This window comes from Mus caroli, unplaced genomic scaffold (assembly GCF_978045245.1).
Source record: "Mus caroli unplaced genomic scaffold, Mus_caroli_1 scaffold_12, whole genome shotgun sequence".
Classification (NCBI taxonomy): Eukaryota; Metazoa; Chordata; class Mammalia; order Rodentia; family Muridae; genus Mus; species Mus caroli.
This window is the reverse complement of record NW_028227267.1, coordinates 56,157,530-56,179,519: the sequence shown is the minus strand read 5'-3', so window position 1 is coordinate 56,179,519 and position 21,990 is coordinate 56,157,530. Positions and strand designations below refer to the sequence as shown.

The window sequence follows — 21,990 nt, the reverse complement described above, 5'->3', positions numbered from 1 at the left end:
TAGACTTCATCTACATTTATATATTTAAAGGGATCTGTCGGATTGATTTGCACATGTTAACAGCAATGTCTTCTTACCCAGAGAAGCTGAGGCTCTGGTAGCTGCTCTGTAAGGCTAGGTGCTGGAGACTGGGAGGATTCCTGGGGAGTCCTCCTCTTTCTCTGGAGAGCTGGCTCTACTTCCTGAATCCTGATGAAACTGCTTCTGCTTCCTGGAATGTAGCAGTAGCAGCAGCCGTGGTGGTGGTGGTAGATGGACTTACAAGCCAGAGTAAGGGAGAGCAGTGGAGAACAAAGTTTATGTCTTCCATGTCCTTTTATCTGGGTGGCTACCTGGAGGTGCCACAAATATTTAGGTGCGTCTTCCCACATCAGATAATCTGTTCAGCAACCCCCCACCCCAGCCACCCAGGCTTGGCTTTTACTTGATTCCAGGTGACGTCAGGTTGGCACCAAGCTTGGTCATCGCACAGGTCTGTAGCTCTGCCAAGAGGCCTTTCTCCCACTTAGCTGTGTGGGTTACAGGCTTCCCTCTGAATATCACCCTTCTTTAATAGTCTGAGTTTGGTGTCTCCAGATTTTGCTTTGGCTAATGAGCTGACCCTTATGTGAGCCCACCCTTGGTGTTGGAGGTGGCTTTCAGAAACACCATTAGGCAAGGACAATATAATTAGAAGCTGTTCCAATAGCAACCCTTCTCTTCCACCCTTGGAAGCTCTCTGAGTCTATTACATCCCATTTCACTTGCCCCATTTCTGTTCAGGAAAAATAAAAGGACACCATTAGCTCAGAAGTGGCTTTTGAGAGGTTAGGGCTGGGGTAATTGGTTCTGAGAAGCTGTGTGGGGTTGACTTTTGGAAGGGTGGAGGACTGGACCATGGGACTCCTGAGTGTCATTAGAGGTTAGGATTAGAGTAGTATGCAGGAGCTACAGGGGCTTCCCTGACTTCCTCCCCCAATCCCAAGTTTTGGTGACTTTACTATTTAGCCGAGGCCAGCTTTGAACTCTGAATCCTCCTTCCTCTACCTGCCACAGTCTATAATTCTGGGATTCCATGTATGTGCTTCTCTATCTGGCCACTCTCTCTGTTTTTATAACCTGTAATTTATTGTTTATTTGCCACAGTCAGCTTGTCGCAGATCCATATAGAGAGCATCACTTGGTTTGAGCTGCACAGCGCCAGCTCTGGGTTTTCCTCTGGATCTAAGTCCTTTGCACACAGGTCCTGGTCCTGTCTGTCTTTCCCTCAGTGCCTCATCTACCAGAACCCCACACACATTTACTCTCAGATCACAACTCCCACAGACACCACACCAGCTGTTCCTCTCTGCAGCCACCAGAAGGTCCCACGGCCCTGTTGGTTTTTTGTTTTTGTTTTAATTTCTTTGGAAATGACATCCTTATGGAGGGAATGAGAATGTGCTCAGCAGCACCACAGGCCCAGGCTTTACAGTTAGTGGTTTGGATAGCTGTGGAAGGAGAGACAGAATGCTAAACGAAAACCAACAGCCTTCATTCCAGAGGAGTAACTGGTGGGCTGGACCCAAACCACACCTGCCCCAGAGCCATCATAACCTAACCACCCTGCTTCTGGCTTATTTTGAATCTCAGATTGAAGGCACATTGGAGGCAGGAATTGGCTTTGTTGTTTGTGTGCAGGAAACTCTGGACAGGGATGGCTGTAGTTATGGACACCTGAGACAAGTGTGTCTGAGTCCCACGGGGTCTCAGTTTCCTCACTAGGGAAGTGGTACCAGGGCTTTTGAAGCTGAGGTAAATGGCACAAAAGCATTTGTCCACATGGGGACGCTCAAAGGACAGTGGCCAGGATGCTGGGTTTTCAGGAAATGCCTTCTCAGGAAATCAGGAGACATATGGCTTGTGACTGACAAATGCAGGTGTCTCTAGCTGCCCTTCCCACCAAGTTCTACTTTTGAGAAGATAAACTAGACATTAAAAAAAAAAAACAATCCTTTTACACAGAGGAAGTATTTCTTCTCAGATCCAGACACCAGAAGAACTGAACGCTGTATGAAAGTCACTTTTGGATTCATCAAGTTTCTTTTGAATTAAATATTCAATAACCTTACTAGCATTGGGAAATTGTAACTCTTAGTGTAGTTATCTCTTGGTATTCATGATGGACTGGCACCAGGACTCACTCAGATACCAAAGTCTGAGGATGCTCAAGGCCCATGTGTAAAATGGCACAGCATACACAGAACCTATGTGTATCCTATAGTGATAACACATTGTATTGTCTAAGGACAAGACAAATATGTGCTATATGTTCAGCACATGCACGTTTCCACAAAACATGCTTTAGTATTTATCTTATTTGTAATTGTATGTTTGTGTGTGTATTGTGTGTGTGTGTATAGTGTGTGTGTGATGCACATGTGAGGACAGGTGCCTTGGGGATCAGAAGAGGGCATTATGGCTCTGGAAGCTCCCTGAGCTGTACTTTCTGGTCCATAAGAGCTGCCTTGTGTGGATGCTGTGAACCGAGCTTTGGTCCTTCACAAGAACCCTCCTGAGCCGCGGGCTCTCACCAGCCTCTTCCCCTTGGTTGTTTGTACCCAAGGTTTGTAAACCGTGGACACACAGGACTATGTGACAACCTATGGTGTGAGTTGGTGTTCTTTTGTTCTTCTGCATCGATGTCTCCCAGGAGCATTGTTTAAGTTTGGTTGCCCTGCTATGGAGAAGGTAAAGATGTAGAGACTAAGGGAGAAGCCCGTCTTCTCTAAGTTCCGCGGAGAACTGGTCTCTCATGGCAGGTGCATGTTCCTGATGTGAGGCTGGGGGCTGTGGTACATGACTGATGTCTGTCGGTCTCATGTTCAGAGAGAGGCTGTGCGTGTGATCTAAGGAATATTGTGTGTGACTCAAGTTATGGGAGACAACTGTGTTTGTGTAAAGCTTGTAGGCATTGTGTTTCAGTTTCATGTCCTTGCAAATGGAACTAAATGGAGAGAAATTAAGTCGAGGGGTGATGTTTCAGGTTAAAAATCACAGCTCTATAGAATGGTTACTTTTAGGGCTACTTTTTGCCTAATGAGCATCTTGATTTTAGAGAAATTAGATGTTTGGTGGCTGGATGACAATTAAATTACCTGTATCAAATTTGATGTATATAGAACACTTTAAGGTGTAGGAGTGAAATAATTTTGTGGAATATGAATTATGAATATTTATTTGATTTCTCAGTATGAATCAAGTGGGGGAATGTAGGGATGTTAAGTCATCTTAAGAAATAATCTATAATTTAGGCGATTGCTTTTTCCTGGTCTCTTTTACCTCATGAAGTATAAGTGATGTTTCTGTTCCTTGGTACTGGGTTATTGCAGTTGTTGACCAGTCCATCCACTCATGTGGACACTGACTCTGAACACAGGTCAAAGATTAGGTGCCTTGCTTTGTGTTAGATCCCAAGGTCAGAAGGAGAATTAGTGTTATTGATCCGGGATAGAGTGCTTGCCTAGCATGCAAAAGGAAGTCCCCAAATCCCATCCCAATAAAAAACAACCACAAAGGTCAAAGTTTGGGACCTCCAGTATGGAGAGTAAGCAGAGCTTACTCTGTGCTGTGTCTTCAGGGGTGAGACATTGGTATTTGTAGGTCACGTGTCCAAGTGTGCTCCTGAGATCTTCCTGGCTTCTTACATGGTTGACTTTCAGTATTAGTATTAGCATTTGAAATTTTACCTCTAAATGCCCCCCACCCCTCCAAGATGGAAATCAGTGAGCTGTGTGGTTCTTCAGTGATTCTCTGCCCCACAATGAGTGTCCCTCTCTGGTGGTCTCAGAGTCTCCAGTGAGAGGACAAATCTAATTTCCAGTGTGTGTTTTTTTTGTTGCATGGACAAAGCTTTCTCTTCTGATTGAGGGATTGACCGAGTGTGTAACCATAGCTTGGTTAATACCATACCTTAGCTGATCTCAGAGGATGCTGAGATACATAGATATGGGTACAATGTAAAGAGTAATAATCTCATCTGAAAAAATTTTTTTAAAGATTTATTTTATTTATATGAATACACTGTAGTTGTCTTCAGACACACCAGAAGACGGCATCAGATCCCATTACAGATGGGTGTGAGCTACCATATCATTGCTGGGGATTGAGCTCAGGCCCTCTTAACTGCTGAACTATCTCTCCAGCCTCTGGAGAGTAAAAATTCAGAGTGGGGCATGAAGCCAAGTGTTACAGTACTTTCCTGGTAGGTACAAGGGTTCTGTAGGTGCTAGGTTCTGTCTCCAGTAATTCAATAACTAGCTAATTAACTCTCATTCATCAGCAGTTTAAATAGAATAAATTAGTCTGAGTTAACATTTGCTGAAAACATACTGTTTCCCAGCTGTAAAAAGGCTGTATTTCTGTTAACTTGCTTGAAGACTTTTACCAGATGTGGAAGCCGAGGCCTGGAATGGTTAAATAACCCACACAGTGTCACATAGTGAAGCCAGAAGTCTGGTTCCAGAGCTTTGGTGTGTAGCCACTGTGATCTGCTAGCAAAATGATGCTGAGTCTCGAGTGCTGAGACACTCACATGCAGGGTCCTGCTTCGAATCAAGACAGCAGACTGAGAAGTTTCATGCTCGATAAGAAGCTTGGGTTTCAGGATGCCAGGGATAGGAGTCACAAGTTGACCAGGTAGTATGACACACACAACCCAGATGTGCCCACACTTAGTAACCCCCACCCAACTGAATCTTCTTCATTTAAAGAAGTCTCTACAAAAGCCAGTATATTCTAACACGGAATCAGGCTGGATGACTGAATATTGAACTGACGTCAGCATCCTGACTCATGCTTCCTGTCCCTTTACCTGGGTTCAGTGCACTGTGCACTGGAGGAGAGCTGAGGCTCCTAGCTCCTCAGTGACTTGTTGTGTGGTCCCCAGCAAGTTTGATCTCTTCTTAAGGACTATGTAAGTTGGCACCTGCCTAATAGATGTTTCCAAGGTCAGTTACCTGGTGCATATTAATTACAGAACTAGCGGGAAGTAACCTCTCATGCTGGGCATTGCCTTCAGCCTTCTTACACAGAACTGTATGATTCCCAACCCAAGATGAGCAAGAAGTGTAGGGTCTCTTCTCCAGGGTACTAAGTATTTGTGAACCCATACCTGAGATTCTGACTTAGTTATGGCATTAAATAATAAAGCAATCTAGAATTTATCGTTGGAATAGGAGCTATTGTAAAAACAGGAGACATAGGGGCATACAAGGGAGGGGAGGTGTGGTCAATTAGATCTTTCTGGAATGTTTGTGTTAAGATTTAAGAGAAACAAAGTGTGATGACTCCTACCCGTGATACTTAGAGAGTTCAGGTCACCCTGTGCTACAGAGACTCTATCTCAAACAACCAACTGAATAAAATAAAATGACAGAAGATTGAAGGGAGAAGCCAGGTGCTGATAGCAAGGTACCAGGGCTGTTGGGAGGTTAGAGAGCAGGCCTTAGAGGATTGGAGCTGCATGTTTGGGGGCCTGGTGGTAACGGGCAGAGGGGAGGAGCTAATGTCAACAGAGGAGGCAGGGCAGTCCAGGACTCATCTAAGGCCTGCTCTCTTAGCTCAGACAATGGTTTGCATTGCTAATTGTTCACTAGGAAAGACTACCTGTCTCTCTTAGTAGTGATTATTCACTAGCATAAATAATCAGTAGGTTCTAGGACCCAGGGAATACACTTCATGGCCTGGTCTCTGGCTCTGGGGTAGCCTGGTCAGCCGTGCTCTGTGGCAGCATGGAACATATAGGAGATACTTAGGGAAGAGATGTCAGGAGAACACTGCCCATGGCTTTTCAGAGGTGAGCAGGGTGAGCTCAGGGAACAGGACTAGTGTGCCTGAGGCAGAAGCCCGTACTGGAGAAGGGTTGGTGGTCAGAAAGATGCTTAGAAGAAGAATATGGGATCTTCTAATTCAAGGCTGGGTGATCAGAGGCAGTTAGAGCAATGCTAGAAGACCCCAGTCCCAGCTTCTCTTCCCAATGCGATACAATTTCTTGTTGAAGAACTTCTTTTATTCTAACTAGAGTGTCGGTTTGTCTAATTTTTCTGTCTTCATTGTTTGCCTTTGGAGTAGCTAAGTCACTGGTTTTTAGTAAACAAAGACTTTCATATTCAAGGCACATTATCTATCATATTATTTATGTTTATTATATTATGTATTGCATGTATAATATAATTAATTATATTAAAATATACTTGACAAATTGAACAAACTATTGGGCAAATAGTGTGGATTTGTCTTAGATTAATGAGTTTTGCATTAGTAGTAATTACAATCATTAATCTCAAGGTAGAAAGCTATAGAAAAACTCCAGGTGCATATTGCCAAAACGACAACTTAAGCAGTTTTAGAAGCCAGGTCTAAGAATTTGCTTTAGCACAGAGCATGTAGTATACGCCTGTAAGTTAATCTTCAGAGAAGCTTAGGATGGAAACATTCTCTTCTTTTTTTTTAATTAAAATAATTTTATTAACTGGAGATGGTTATATAAAGCAAACTAATCTCAGATTTACATATTTTCTCTTTTATTAGATATTTTCTTTATTTACATTTCAAATGTTATCTCCTTTCCTAGTTTCCTCTCCAAAAATCCCCTATCCCCTTCCTCCTCCCCCTGATCCCCAACCCACCCACTCCCACTTCCTGGCCCTGGCATTCCCCTATACTGGGGCATAGAGCCTTCACAAGACCAAGGGCCTCTCCTTCCATTGATGACTGACTAGGCCATCCTCTGCTACATATGCAGCTAGAGACACAAGTCCCACCATGTGTTTTCTTTGATTGGTGGTTTAGTCCCAGGGAACTCTGGGGGTACTGGTTAGTTCATATTGTTGTTCCTTCTATAGGGTTGCAAACCCCTTCAGCTCCTTGGGTACTTTCTCTAGCTCCTTCATTGGGGACCCTGTGCTCCATCCAATAGATGACTGTGAGTATCCACTTCTGTATTTTCCCGGCACTGGCAGAGCCTCTCAGGAGACAGCTATATCAGGCTCCTGTCAGCAAAATCTTGTTGGCATCTGCAGTAATGTCTGGGTTTGGTGGTTGTTTATGGAATGAATCACCAAGTGGGGCTGTCTCTGGATGGTCATTCCTTCTTCAGTTTTTGCTTCACACTTTGTCTCTGTAACTCCTTCCATGGGTATTTTGTTCCCCCTTCTAAGAAGGATCGAAGTATCCACACTTTGGTCTTCCTTATTCTTGAGGGAAACATTCTCTTCTAGTCATGATGTCCAACTAAATTTTTGATTCATTATTAAAATCTTATATAAAATAACCATAAACAGACTACTAAAGAACGCACACACATATAAGGACTAACGAATTTTAATACAATTTTATTAATTCTTTGAGGATTTCATACATTGAATTATAATCATTTGTATACCTCTTCATCTTCTTCCAGATCCATCCGCATTCCTACCCTCCAACTTTGTGACATCATTTAAAAAACTCATTAGGTCCAATTAGTGTTAACTATGTACTCTTGAATGTGTGGCTGTACATTGGAGCATGATAGGTCTACCAGGCGTCACACACTTGTAGAAAACTAACTTCCCTCTCTTGGTAGCTATCAATTGTTGGGAGCTCCTTAGTTCAGGATAGGGCTTCAGGATCATATTTTCCTTCTGTACTGGGAATAGTTTTCTGGGCTACTCTTCCTCAAGCCTTGTGGATGCTGTCATAGCTTCTGTGAATTCACATGTGCAATTACTTGGAGCCATCAATTCCCTCTGTCTCTTACAATCCTTCTGCCTCCTCTGCTATAATGATCCCCAAGCTTTGGATAGAAGGAAATGTGGTATAGATGTCCCACTTAGGGATGAATACTCCACAGTCTCTTATTTTCTGAACCTTGACTAGTTATGAGTCTGTTTTAATCTCCATCTGTTGAGTAGGAAGATCTCTGATGAGGTTTGATTAATGATGCGCTAACCTGTGGGTGCAATGATAAGTCATTAGGTGTCAGTTTAATTCATTGTCCCTAGATTAGAGTCATGGTAGATTTTCCCCTAGGCCTATAACCCACCAGACTATGGGTTCTAGGGCCCCATAATGGTGCAGGTATAGCTGTACCTTAGCAAATTTTAAGTCCCTCTAAAGGACTTAAATCCTACCATAAAGTGGTTGGTTACTTCCGTGCCAGTTGTGCCACTATTGTACTCGTGGTCATATCTTGCCAGCCTGATTGTTGTTATGGCTTACAGGGTTTGCAGTAAGATAGGATTAATAATTACTTTTCTCAGCTATAAAAACTAGCCTGCAGGGGTGAAACTCCAGCTTAGTACCAGTTCCTTCTTTCATGGTCTGTGATGTCTTCAGTAATAGGGTCTTGCTATCAGGTTCTGGAGAGAAATCAAGAGCATTGGAAATAGCTCGTCTATGTGTGGGTTTATGGGACCCCCCATTGGCCAATAGCCCCAAGAGAGGTAACCCCTTCCTAGTGCTGGAGGATAGAGCTGACTGACCTGATCCTGGATAATGAGGTTCCAAACGATAAGCAGGGTTTGAGGAATAAAGCCAACAAAAGAAGTAGCCAGGACCTTGGATAAGGAGGTCTTGGATAAGACGATGACTTATGCCAAGCAAATTTGCTAAGAAGTACAGCATCATATATACAGTTTCCAAGGAGCTGGCCAAGGTCAGCAGACAGCTAAATCAGACAGTGCTGGCAAAGAGAAGATAGGCTATCCAAGACACAGCTGCCTTAGGACTGATAACTGCAGCCCTGGGGAAGGGTTGGCTCCAACCACATCCTTGACTCCTGTGAAGCACTGGCTGCAGCCCCAGATGGGATGGCCAAGGCTGACCCTGGCCAAGGGCATAGAACTGAAGTTCACTTTATCTTTTTATCAGAGTCTTGGAGAAAGTTTGGCTCCCCCAAGCTGACACCCGAAGTTCTTCCCTGGCCTCCACACATGTGTTGCACGCAGGCAGACAGATGACAGACTGACAGACAGACAGACACATGAGAGAGAGAGAGAGAGAGAGAGAGAGAGAGAGAGAGAGAGAGAGAGAGGAGAGAGAAAACAAAAATGAGTGAAATATATTAGGAAATTATACTGGAGTAAAACCATTTGCCCCCAAATACATGAAGATCCATCTGACTGTAATAGTGATCAAGAAACAATATTGTAACAGTGATAGGTTATTGGCACGAGACCCAGCACTGTAAAGACTGTTGACAGCTATTGCTCGCAAGGAATCTGCATAAGCATGTTCCCATTCACTACCATTAGAAATAACACATCCGGGTTTGTTGCTCAGGGAAGACCCTTTGCCTGCCTTGCCTCAGGTCCTGAGTCCCCAGCACCATAAGACAAAGGCACAAAATAGCAGCTGAGTTCCTCTTGTGTAAAATGTGAAGTTTAAAACTATTTTGGGGAAGATCTTGGACACATATTAAAATGTAGTATCTACGATCCTTTGGGAACAGAAATATACTAGTTATAACTTAGGAGATGTGAATTGTTACTTTCCCTCTTTTTTCATGTTTACATTTCAAATGGTACCCCCCTTCCCAGTTACCCCTCCACAAACCCCCATCCCATCCCCCTCCCCTTTGCCTCTATGAGGATGCTCCCTCACCCACTCACCTACTCCCACCCCACTGTTCTAGCATCCCCCTATTCTGGGGCATCAAGCCTCCACAGGGCCAAGGGCCTCCCCTCCCATTGATGCCAGATAAGACCATCCTCTGCTACATATGTATCTGAAGCCATGGATCCCTCCATGTGTACTCTTTGGTTGGTGGTTCAGTCCCTGGAAGCTCTGGATGGTCCAGTTATTTGAAATTGTTCTTCTTATGGGGTTGCAATCCCCCTCAGCTCCTTCCCTAGCTCTTCCATTGGGGTCCCCGGGCTCAGTTGATAGTTGGCTGTGAATATCTGCATCTGTATTGGTCAGGTACTGGTAGAACCTCTCAGAGAACAGCCATACCAGGCTCCTGTCAGCAAGTGCTTCTTTGTATCAGCAACAGTGTGGGTGTTTGGTGTCTGCTAATGGATGGATCCCTAGGTGGGGTGGTATCTGGACGGTTTTTCCTTCAGGCTCTGTTCCATTTTTTTTGTCCCTGTCTTCCCTTTGGATAGGAATATTTCTGGGTTAAAAATTTTGAGATGCATGGGTGGCCCCATCCCTCAACTGGGGGCGGTGCCTATCTTCTGGAGGTGGTCTCTACAGTTTGTATCTCCCCTTTGTTGGGTATTTCGGCTAAAGTCATTGCCATTGGGGAATTGTTAGGGCAATTGTTACTTTTTAAAAGTACACATTTCCCTCAGAGATCCCGCTTCAGGTAATCTGTTTTATGAAATTACGCTCACCTAAAGACATGAGCATATGAGCACAGATATGTATTGTGATGTATAAATAAAACAATGTTCATGATTGAATGGCTGAATAAATTTCAGAATCTTAGGTCATCACTGAAAGAATGAATTACTATGATCTTTAGCCTCTTGTCAGGAAGTCTGTGGTGAATATTTGCATTGTGTTCTGAGTTTCTCATTATCGCATCCACTTTTGTATGTACAGTTGTATCCAGGACCCACAAAATCTGGATATAGGTCTGGGTTTGTAAATTAGTGTAAGCTAAATGAAAAGAGAAATAGAATTTCTTAGGAATGGCTAGTGTGTTGTTTTTACACAAAGTATCCATTAGTGGATGGTAAGGACAAAGCAGGAGACTTTCTGGTATTGCCTTAAGCATCCCACCTTGGGATTTGTGGAGTTGAGGGGACCCCCTGCAGCGCTGTGTTGAAGGAAGTGCTGTTGTGACCACTGGCCAGGAAAGCACTGTGCTGTTGGTCTGCCTGCATGGTCCCCTCAGCCTGCAAGGCACAGAGTGGGACCAAAGAGGATGTTTGGCATGCCCATCTTAGAGATCACCATATACAAAGAGAAACTCCTGCCGACTGACTGTGCCTGGCTGGCTGGCTGACTGACTCTCTCTCATTTACACTCAGTTGCGGTGGGTAAGTGGATACACAACGTACACTTTGCTTTGACCTGAATGGGGAAAAGCTTGCTGGAGCAGACAACCCTTGGGCTGTTGGCTTCGAAGAGAAGGATGTGGTTTGATGAGAAGAGGAAAAATGTTATGGGGAATTGGGCAAAGGATGAAAGGAGTGGAATCTTTAGTAAGGACAGTGCCCTTCAGAATAGAGTGACTTCTACTTACAGGGGAAGAGTTCTTCTCTGCATTTCCCTGTGTGGGGAGAAGCAGGGAATGGAGCCTGGTGCTGGGATGCCCACTCATCTCCTAGAGTAATGACAAGAAAGTTGACTCAAGTGTGCATCAGAGGGTTGTGCTAATACTGCCGCTTTTCAGACCCTCATGGGACAGGCCAGAATTCTCTCCCTTCCATCCATGAGCCTGGGACCCCTCCATGGCTTCTGGCCAGAGGAAGTGCTTGTTGATTGCAATACCAGATGGGAGTAGTTTCCAGAACATTCAATGGTGGGGGTAGAGGAACAAGTTGGGTCTTTGAGTCCAACATCATCTTCTAATAAACAGCTCCTTATGTCATCCTAAAATTACCCCCGAAAAACAACTTCCTTCCTAGTTCTATCTGGATTCTCTTTAGTTTCCCAGACAATATAAAATTAGAATAAAAACAACATACACAGAGGGTTAAAAGTTGAAACAGTTGGAAGGGCTTGCCGTGAAAATCAATAAATGACTACCAGCCTCATCTTTTCATTCTGGACATACTCTACCATAGACAACCACTTTGAACCCTGTCTTTATTTCTTCTGTTGGTCTCTACTATATTTCAAAATTAAAATCAGAAATTTTGTTTTCCTAAACATGTGTTCATATATTTAAATGGATGTGTATTATGATTTTTGTGCTGGGGATGGAGCCTGGGGCCTTACAGGTGCTAAGCAAGCACTACACCACAAGCCCTTCACTGTATTTTAAAACTAAATTTAGAAGTTATCTTCATGGCATTCTATAACAAAAGAAAAATGAACTTACTGACCTTGGTGCTAAATGATGAAGCGGTGGACTGTGATTACATCTTTTTTAAGTATAATTTGTTTTCCACTCCTCACTTTTGGGATTAAACATTAATTTTTGCATATTATGTTCACTATGTATTTATACTATCCAACCTCTCTATTTTATTTTTTGCAGTGTTAAGAGTTGTACCTGGTCCTTGGGCATGCCAGGAAAGCCCTATGTCTCTATGTTTGGAAGTAATCCTGTCAAATGATTTTTATGTCTACTCTGGCAGCTCCTTACTAGATAGACTGGTTACTCTGTAGCTATGATATAAATAGCCACCTAGAACTTTCCTGAGTTGTATATCTAGGTTTGGGCTGCAATGTGTTTTCTTTCTTTTTTAAAAAAGTAATTTCATGTAATATAGTGTTTGTTAGGATTCTTCAATGCATATGTAATGTGCAATGATCCAGTAAGGCAATCGTCCCTATCCAGTTCTATTGATGTTCCTGGTACCGTAAGCAGATTCCTAAAAAGAGAATGTACAGACTGCATCGCAGTTTAGCTGGGTATAAAAACCTGAACTCTTTCTCTAGCTGCCTGTGTTGTCTAGTTGATTTTCTCCTTTGCAAATATGTTCTCCTTTTGGTAGCTTTGTGTCTTTATGAAACATTTGTTATACTATAGTCATAAACATGTACAACAGGCTAGCACCATTGTAGTATCCCATTGTGACTTGTGTGTAACTAAATTCCTTCTCCCTCCACTCTGCCCTCTAAATGGCTTTTGGTAAATTCTGATGCTTGAGGAAATGTTTCTGCTTATATAGGGTTCTTACTTAAGCAAACTTGATTATCTGATGAAAATATATGTCAACTCTAGATTGATAAGAGAACAAAAGAGAGCATTACTGGCTCTGTTTAACTGAACTTGCGGTTGTTTTGGAATTGATGTCCCTGGGCCTATTGAATGTACACATTAAACACTTCCTGACTTTTAGCTTTGTTGTCTCATTCCTTGGTCATTTCCAGCAACTCATTTCTCTATCATCCCTCTCCATATATTACTCTCTGTGTTCACATCTACTTGCTCTGTTTGGTGACCTGCTGAGTTTAATCAGGGAATTCTGATTAAACCTGGGATTTGGAGTTACCTATTGGAACCTGGTGGGCTTAGCAGTGGGTACACAACTGAAGACAGTAATTCTCTTCTGGAATCTATCAATAGCCAGCACTTGAGAGGCAAACCTTAGAGTCCTGTGAGCCCCTCCTGCTTCCATGACTGACTGTTGCTGGAGCTAGTCTCATGTGAGCCCAGTGCAAGAAAGCACAGTTGCTGTGATTTACTGATTGCTGTGGTGTGTGAATGTAGAGGGTAGCCTTTCACAGCCCTTCAACTAACTCTGTCTCCAAGCTCTTACATTATCCTGCCTCCTCTTCTGCAGTGTTCCCTGGACCTTAGGCAGGGAGGTAAAAATGTCTTCTTTAGGGGTGAGCTCATAGTTACCACATATTCTCAGCATCTTGACAGCTGCAAGTCTCTGTATTCATCACTGTTCATTGACAGAGTGGCTGGGGGCAACTTTTGTCTATGGGAATACACATAGACACAGGAATTCAGGCCACATACTTTGGTTTTATGCACTATCCTGTATGTATATGGGAGATCAACAGTATTTCAGCTAGAGCTAAGTACTTCAATAGAATTTGGCAATTATCTGCAGTACCATAAAATGAATAAATAATGAATACATTAAAATAAATAAATTAACTATGATATAAAGACATGAATACATTCTTAGGACATTTAATATTGCCTTTTTTTTCTTCTTATTCAAATTCTGGCAGTCTTCAACTCCTTAGTGATTATTCCTCTTTCTCTTCCCTTCCCCCTCTCCTCCATTTCTTCCCTTTCCCTCTTGTTTCTTCCTTCCCCATCAGTGTTTTTGACACAGTAAATTACTATGTAGCTTAACTTGGCCTTAACTCATAATCCTTTTGCCTTGGCTCCCTGGTGCTAGGATTATAGGGGTGCATCTTCATGCCTGGCACAGTTGGGGGTAGCAGCTTGATTTTGTTGGTTTAGGGATCAATTCTAGGGCCTTGAGCATGTTAGGAGAGTGTTCCACACTGGGTTTCACCCCCAGTCTGCAAGAGGAGTGTTCTCAAGAAGAGAAGGGATGGTGTCTTCCAGGGAGCATGGAGGATGTGAGGCTCCCTGAAACACCAGTCTGTGCATCAAGCCATCATCTTGTGGGGACTTCAACTTGACCTGCTCTTTTGGTGCCTGGTCAGTAATGCCTTTACCATGGTGCAGACAGATGTGCTTTGTATGTGTGTATGAGAAGAGGTGGTGTGGATGCCTTCGAGGTTCTTGTGGTTTTACTGTTCACAGTTAGAAGGTATGTGCTAAGCGAGCTTAGCTAGCAGGGCTCTGGAGGCTCCTCAGGGGAACTCCCACTTTCAGCTACTGGTGAAATTCAGTATTATCTGTTCCAGCCTTTCTTGTGCTTGGGAGCCAGTGCAGCTAGCATCTTTGAAGATGCCTTCTTTCGCCTGTGTTCTGCATCTCTGGCTACCAGGCAGCTTGGTTGCTTGGGACAGGATTAGAACCCACAATCCCAGCACTCAGCACTTGAGAAGTGCAGGCAGGAGGACCAGGCGTTCACGATTATCCTTAGCTTCATAGTGAATTTGAGGCTGCCATGGGCAACGTGAGACCCTGTTTCACCCCCCCCCAAACAACCAAAACAAACAGACTTGGGATCATGCTTCCAGAGTAGGCTAGGAGTCATTGTGGCTCTCAGTTTGTGTCTTTGGTTCAGTTGATTTGCTTGACTGCCATGTCTTGTAGGTGAGGTGCACATTTTATCTGTCTAAGTAGTCTCCTGGGGGCAGAGAAATAAATGGCATCTTCCTCAGTATCCATGCAGGATTTAACCCAAGGCTGCCTGAGAGTTCAAAATCCATGGATGCCCAAGTCCTTTCTATAAATGGAATTGCTTGTGCATAAAACCTACACAGCTCCTCCTGTACCTTTGGCTCATAACTAGATGACTTAAAATTCTCAGTGCACTATACATGCTATGGAAATCATTACAGTGTGTTGACTAGGAGGTAATAACAACAAAAAAGCCTGTGTGTATTCAGTATAAACACAGTCTTCTTCTTTTCAAGTTTTTTTTTTAAGTCTATGGATGCAGAGCTTTTGTCCAGAGGGCTAATGCATGCATGGGAGCAGAGACAACATGATGTGAGAATAACCAGTGTGGCTTTGAAGGCAGAAGAGCCCTTTAGAATTTGACTATGAGGCTGGAATGGGTTGGGGGGGGGCAGACTGCTCATTAATTGCTACAGGGTGGAGGGAGAAGATAGCCAGGTGAAGCCAAAGCCTGAGCAAAGGTTGCCAAAGGAAGGGTGCATGGTGCGTAGGGGGAAATGGGAACTACTCCGCGTATCATGTGCACCTGAATGAACCTGAATACACACATGTTGCTCTTAGCATGTGGCTCCCAGATGGGAGTCATTGGTCTCGTCACCCCATGGGAAAGTGGAATGTCCATTTCAAAGATTGAATTGCAAACACATTGGAAGTGTCCCTGGTCAGTTGTGCCCTCCTACAAAGGACTTACCGTTGGGTATCACTTTGCTGTTATTTAACTAACAGTCGTACTTGTCTTTGTACTTCCAGTACGGCCAAGTACAGCGTGTTGACATTTCTACCTCGATTCCTGTATGAGCAGATTAGGAGAGCTGCTAATGCCTTCTTCCTCTTCATTGCCTTATTACAGGTAATGGTTTTTAAGGACTTAAAAATTGCAAGCTCAATTATGTGCAAAATGAGATTCTTCTAGTAAGTGCCTTTATTGGAAAAGTGTTAGAATATTTACATAGCTTCCTTCCTTAAATTATCACTAGGGGGGACAGACCTGAATCTTGGTATAAAACAAACGTGGGAGGGAAGTCTTTGAAAAAAGAAGTTACAAAGAGGGAGCAGAAACTGGTTCTTGTGGGTCCTACCTTGTCATGTTTACCTTTTCTTGTTCTTTTTAAAATTATTAATGCACATTCATTATATTAGACATGATATTTCACTGTGACAGTCCATACATATATACCACGCATGTATTTTGGCCATGAAGGTCATATTTTTAACCCATTTTTCTTTGCAAATACATTGCCAGGTTGTTAGGTAAAGTTTCAAATGCAAACTACATAGCTAGGTTTTGAATTAGTAGGCCTTTTGTTGTGTAACAGAAGTGGACCAGACTAGCGAGAGGGAGGAGGGTTGAGCACCATGTCTTCCTTCTTTGTGGAGACTTTCATCCCAATCTCTCTTGTTCTCTTACAGCAAATCCCAGACGTCTCGCCAACAGGACGGTACACCACCCTGGTGCCCTTGGTCATCATTCTAACGATTGCAGGCATCAAAGAGATCATAGAAGATTTTGTAAGTCTTTGTCTCTGAACAATAAAATGCTAGAATATGACATTTGATGTGCATGTGGCTGGGTGATATGCTTATAACAGGAAACCAGGTCATACCCTAAGCAGTTCCTAGAGGAGTGCTGGTGTTTGATGGGAGCAAGGTGTACTCTGAGAGTCCTAGACCCCTGGGTAACCATTCTCAGGGGCTTCTATGTTCTATGTTGTTTTGTTAGACCCTGGCTGGGGTTTATTACCACCACTCCTTGTATCCTACCTTAGAGCACCTGGATTCGGGTAGCAAATGAAGCTTTTAATTAGTGCTCTCTGCAAGCAGCACTGTGTTTGATATACCTGAAGTAATTCTCCAGTAATCTTTCTCCTCACGCTTCTTTCACTCCTCACTGGCCACAACCATGTTGCTATTATCTCCTTAGCTCTTTCTGTTTTGCGCGCGCGCGCGCACACACACACACAGACTATCACACACACACACACACAGATACAAACAGACATGCACAGACACACAGATAAACATACACAAACACACATACATACACACAGACATGCACAGACACACAGATAAACACACACACACACACACACACACACACACACACACACACACACACACTTCATGGAATAACATAGTAAGCTAACCTGAGAATAAAACCCACTGTTTGTTGTTGGGTTTATAATACTAAGTCATCGTTTCAGGTCGTCCACAAATAACTGTGGGGAATCTGAAACTTTGAAGGGCTTGTAAATTGTGAGAACCAAAGTATAGTCACTTATGCTTGGAATAGATCTCGTCAGTGCTGACAGATGGCGAACCACCCAGCTGAAATCTACAACACGAGCATTGTAACGTTCTTGGTCCCGTTACCCCCTGGTTTTATGGTTTTCCATTTCAGTTATTCATTTGGAGCATTTGAATGTAGGAAGCTTTGCTTTTCTCTCTCTCTCTCTCTCCTGTAACAGAAACGACATAAGGCAGACAATGCAGTTAACAAGAAGAAAACAATAGGTAAGCAACCAGGCCCAATCACCTTCCATTGTTAATTTAGGATCAAGTCCTGTGTTTGAGTAATTCTTAATCAGTGGCTATTGATACTGAAATTAAATTGGAAATGCTATCTATAAAAATCTTTAAAGAGAGAGAAGCATAGTAAAACAGAATGTTAGTGTTTATAGTAATATATTAATGGGGTTTGTATACTCTGGGGTTTTAGAAGATAGCATTTTCAGAAATTAGTTAGTTTATGCCCCTAATAAGTTTCCCGTATCCACAGGTTCGTTTTTTGCTCACTTTCCTTGTTATTTTGGTTTTTATCTTACCTCTGTTTTCTGTTGCTGGTATTGCTGCTATTGGAACTGTGTAACACCAGCCCTTTTCTACTCCTGATCTAAATACAAATTCTCTTTGCTTACATGCACACATAAGTGTGTGCATATTCCCACATGTATGTTGTGGAGGTGCACAGACGGCGGCCCATTTGTGCATGGTTGGTCATCTACCTTGGATATGATTTGTGAGGGTCAATAAGTACAACTTTCACAGATGTCTTTAGATTTGTAGACAGCTGACTTTTCATCTTGAGTCCCGCCATTATTGACCATCTCACTGTTTCTTCCTTACAGTGTTAAGAAATGGCATGTGGCACACTATCATGTGGAAAGAGGTGAGGATCGATTTTTAAAGATAATATTAGAAAATATCGAAGTGAAGGCTTGTCTCAAACTGCTGATGTGTGTGTGTGTGGATAGGAAGTTTGCTGTGAGGCCAAGGCCGTGCCCACTTTATGAATTTCCCCATGCAAGCTGCTTTCCCATGAGGACTGCTGCATGCTTCCTTCCTCCATTCTGACCTGTTGTAGAAGGACCCAGTGTAGCAGTTCAAGCCGTGCATTTCGTTATTCTCCAAGGATAGTTCTAACATTTCACAGTAGTTTACAGTCTCTGAACCCTAGGGGGGAAACATTTCCCCTGGTCTGTCTTTTTTTTTTTTTTTTTCACCAAAACTTAAATGTTTAGAGTTGTTTTTAGCTTCCTGGAGTCTCACTTTCAGATATGTTTGGTAGAAAGATCTCTGAGTGTGAACAGGGTTCCCAGGCAGGGGTGGAGAGCGCACTCCTGCTTTTATCAATACAGTGGTCGCAAGAGGGATTTTCCTTCCTGCCACTGGCAATATGATGTCTGCACTCATGGAGGGAAGGTATCGTAGTTGGTTGTTGGCTGAAATCAATTGTGCTGTACTGGTGTTTTCTATGTGAGAAACCCAATTTTTATCCAACTGTCTTAGCTGGGCCTTGTTGACAGCCACACAGTATTGATTTTAAAGACACCATTCATCATTCTGGCAGTCAACACTGACTTTTTGGAAAAGAGAAAACCATATTTTAGAAGAGCAACTTCAAGTATTGTTTCTTCCTTAAAAATCTGCGTTATAGCCAATGCCTCGTGTCGCCCTTTCTGTGGGGGGATGGGGCATGGGGAGAGGTGGGGATGTTGCCAGTGTGCCTATAGCACTCACTGTGGTTTTTATTTGATTTTACCCCATCTAGGAGAACCATCAACCCTTTAAAGAAAACTTCCCTTTGTAGTGTTTTGTCAGCCACTATAACCCTTGAGGCCTCACTGGCCTTCTGAACTTTGGAAGTTCAGGGTGATGGTTCTTGGTCAAAAGGCAGAATTCCCAGGAGAGAACTGGCACCTGCGCAGTGGGAGCTGGAGAATCCTCATAGACGCTCCATCTTTCCAGGGGTCTTCTGGCCGCCTGCTCCTCAGAAAGGCACCACCAGTGGCTTGATGCCACTCGATGTGGTGGGACATGGAGTCACTGATTTCTGAGTTCAAGAGCTGGTAGTCTTACAGACTCCCAGAATTCCTTCCTGTTCCCACACGTGCTTGGGGTATCACCACCACAGTATAGGCCCTGGCTCAATACACTTCGATTTCCATTTTCAATGCATTGTGGTGAGCCATCTTAAGCAGGCCAGTTAGCAGATGCTAGAGACTACCAACCATGGAATTTGTGATCGAATCTTCTTATGCAGTTGTCCTCTCAACCAAATCGGGTATCCTTGGCAACCAACACTGGTCACACACCAGTCCTCTTCCCAGAATTCCTGAGTCAGAGTCTGAAGTTTACATTTTGACAGGTTCACAGGAACGGCTTCTGCTGGTGATATGGGCAGTTCACTGCAGAACAGTGAATCTGGGGACGTTGGTAGGGTTTGAGAAAAAGATGTTGTTCAAGACAGAGGGTAGGGAAGGAACACATAGGTGTTCTCGAGAGCCACACCCAGCTGAACTCATGCGAGAGTATTACATTTGAGACAGAGACCCTGAGCTTTGCTTGGCTCTGGTGATCTCAGAGAGGTAGACCTCAATTGTTGGGATCAATTCTGAGAGTCCTTTAGCTGTTTTACAGTTGAGAGACAGGAGGCTCCTTCTGAGGCTGCAGTGAATCAGGGACCCTGAATAGTTTTTTTTTTTTCTCACTGTGCAAATTCTTTTTAGTGATTATCGCACAAACCTGGAATGGTAGGTCATGTGTAAGAACACCAAACAGAAAACCAGCTTCAGATTCTGAGTCACCGTTTCTCATTGTAGTTGAAACCTCTTAGCACCCAGATCCTAGAAATAAAGTGTCTTAAGAGAACATCGTTTGACTTGCCTTCTTACTTTGATTTAAGAAAAAAGAATCCACTGTTGTGGTAGGTGATTAATCTGCTCTCAATTGCCCAGCAGCGACATTGAGAGTTCCGTGCTATCCGCCCTCATGTTCTGAGTTCCTGAATGAATGACACACACACGTAGCCTTATATTTAATATGCCTCAATCAGCCCATTGGCTGGGCCACTCCCTAGCATCCATGTGGTTAACACACTTTCCATAGCTTTCTCATGGTTACACAGCTGCCCAGGGGACTCACAGTTGCACAGGCCAGCTTCAGAACCACATGTGTGACACTTCCACCGTGAACAGCTGTGGAGGTGTTTGAGAGATGAGAGGATACTTGGAGGAAAATGTGATCTTTATACTTGTTCACTCGTCTTTTCTCTTTCCTTTCCTTTTCTTCTTTCTTCTTTTTCTTTCTTTTTAAAATACTTTTTTAATGAAACACCACTGCAAAACTGCAATGTCGGGACTGGAGGGTTGGCTTAGTGGTAAAGACAGAAGCACTATAGCCACTAGTTCAGGACTACCTGTAACTGCAACTCCAGGGACTTTGACACCCTCTTTTTTCACAAGCACCTTCACTAAGGTGCACTTATGCACAGACAGACAGACAGACAGACATAAACTATAATTAAAAATTAAAAACGCAGTGTGGTCATTTCTCAGTTTCTGTAGGAACTAGTCCCAAGTTGATAACAACAGATGTCAAAATGTATAAATGTTTAAGTCCCTTATATAAAGCAGAGAAGCATTTACATAGAACAAGTGCGTATCCTCCCATGAATGTAAAATCTCTGGATTACAGAAAACCCGGTGCAATGTGAATGCCATGGAAATGGTATTATGGTGTGTAGCCTAGGGGACAATGGCAGGGAAATAGTTTGTGATGCCCAGCCCAGAGGCAGCTTTTGACATCTGGGTTATGGATTCTTCTCTTTGCAAATAGTTTGCCTTTGCAGTTGGTTGAACCCACAGATGTGGGGCTTGTGGGTATGGAGGGCCAGCTGTGGCCCAGTGGAAGCATCTGCCTGTTGTTCTCACAGGGTGCGCCTTACATAGTAACTTTCTTCTTCATGTATTTACCCACCTGTATCACATATGTGTTCTCTTTTCTTTTGTGCCTTCTGTCCTGTCCCTGGTCTCTAGGTGGCAGTGGGAGACATCGTGAAGGTCCTCAATGGACAGTATCTTCCGGCAGACATGGTCCTGTTCTCCTCCAGGTCAGCTGTGCCGGTTGGCAAAGGTTTGGAAATGTGTGTTAAGGACGATGAGTGGAGTGCAGAAGCTCGATCCCGCTTCTCCATCACATGAGTTCTCCTCTCTGCTCTCCCTTCACAACCTGAGCACCCCGAATCAACTACAGTGTTAGATTTTGGCGCCATTTGGATTTCAGATTTTGAGATTTGAGATGTGCGGTTGTTAAAGTCTATGTAAATATTTAAAAATCTGAAACAGTCAAAAAATTGGGGGCACTTCTAGCCTTAAGCATTTTGTCTAAGTTAGAGATATAACTAGCGTGGACCCTTGTCACTTATCTTTTCCTGCCTGGACCCTGGGCTGCTTTTGTTTTGTTGTTATTTTTTCTTTTCATTTCCTTATTTAGAACCCCCTTTGCTGGTATTGACTGCTTTAGCTCCCAGCAGCAGTTCTAGGGTATTCCTCACTGGTCAAGATACGAGTTAGAGAGTGTGACTGTTTAATGACACCCCGGAGGCAACTGAGCTGAGACAGCAGCACTTTCTTGGTCAGTCCAGCCAGCTGTTCACCCTCTAGCACCCAGTACTGCCAGTGAACAACTGTTCTAAAAATCGGAGACATATTCTCAGCACAGACACAACCTGCTGGTAGCCTTGTTTCTGCCCTAAACCTCTGCTGCACACAGGGTAGTTTTGTGCCAGAAACAGCCATGGGCACACAGGG

At 43.5% G+C, this 21,990-nt stretch overlaps 1 protein-coding gene across 4 annotated transcripts in view; it reads left to right on the top strand.

Annotated features, from left to right (window-relative positions):
* Atp8a2 (ATPase phospholipid transporting 8A2) overlaps positions 1-21,990 on the top strand; it is a 556,425-nt gene that overhangs the window by 128,213 nt on the left and 406,222 nt on the right. For all 4 annotated transcript variants that reach the window (XM_021182071.3, XM_085828704.1, XM_029469106.2 and 1 more), the window contains exons 3-7: positions 15,653-15,752; positions 16,313-16,411; positions 17,368-17,413; positions 18,028-18,068; positions 21,217-21,290. In XM_021182071.3, coding sequence (XP_021037730.1) covers positions 15,653-15,752; positions 16,313-16,411; positions 17,368-17,413; positions 18,028-18,068; positions 21,217-21,290 — 360 coding nt within the window. The remainder of the gene's footprint in view (positions 1-15,652; positions 15,753-16,312; positions 16,412-17,367; positions 17,414-18,027; positions 18,069-21,216; positions 21,291-21,990) is intronic.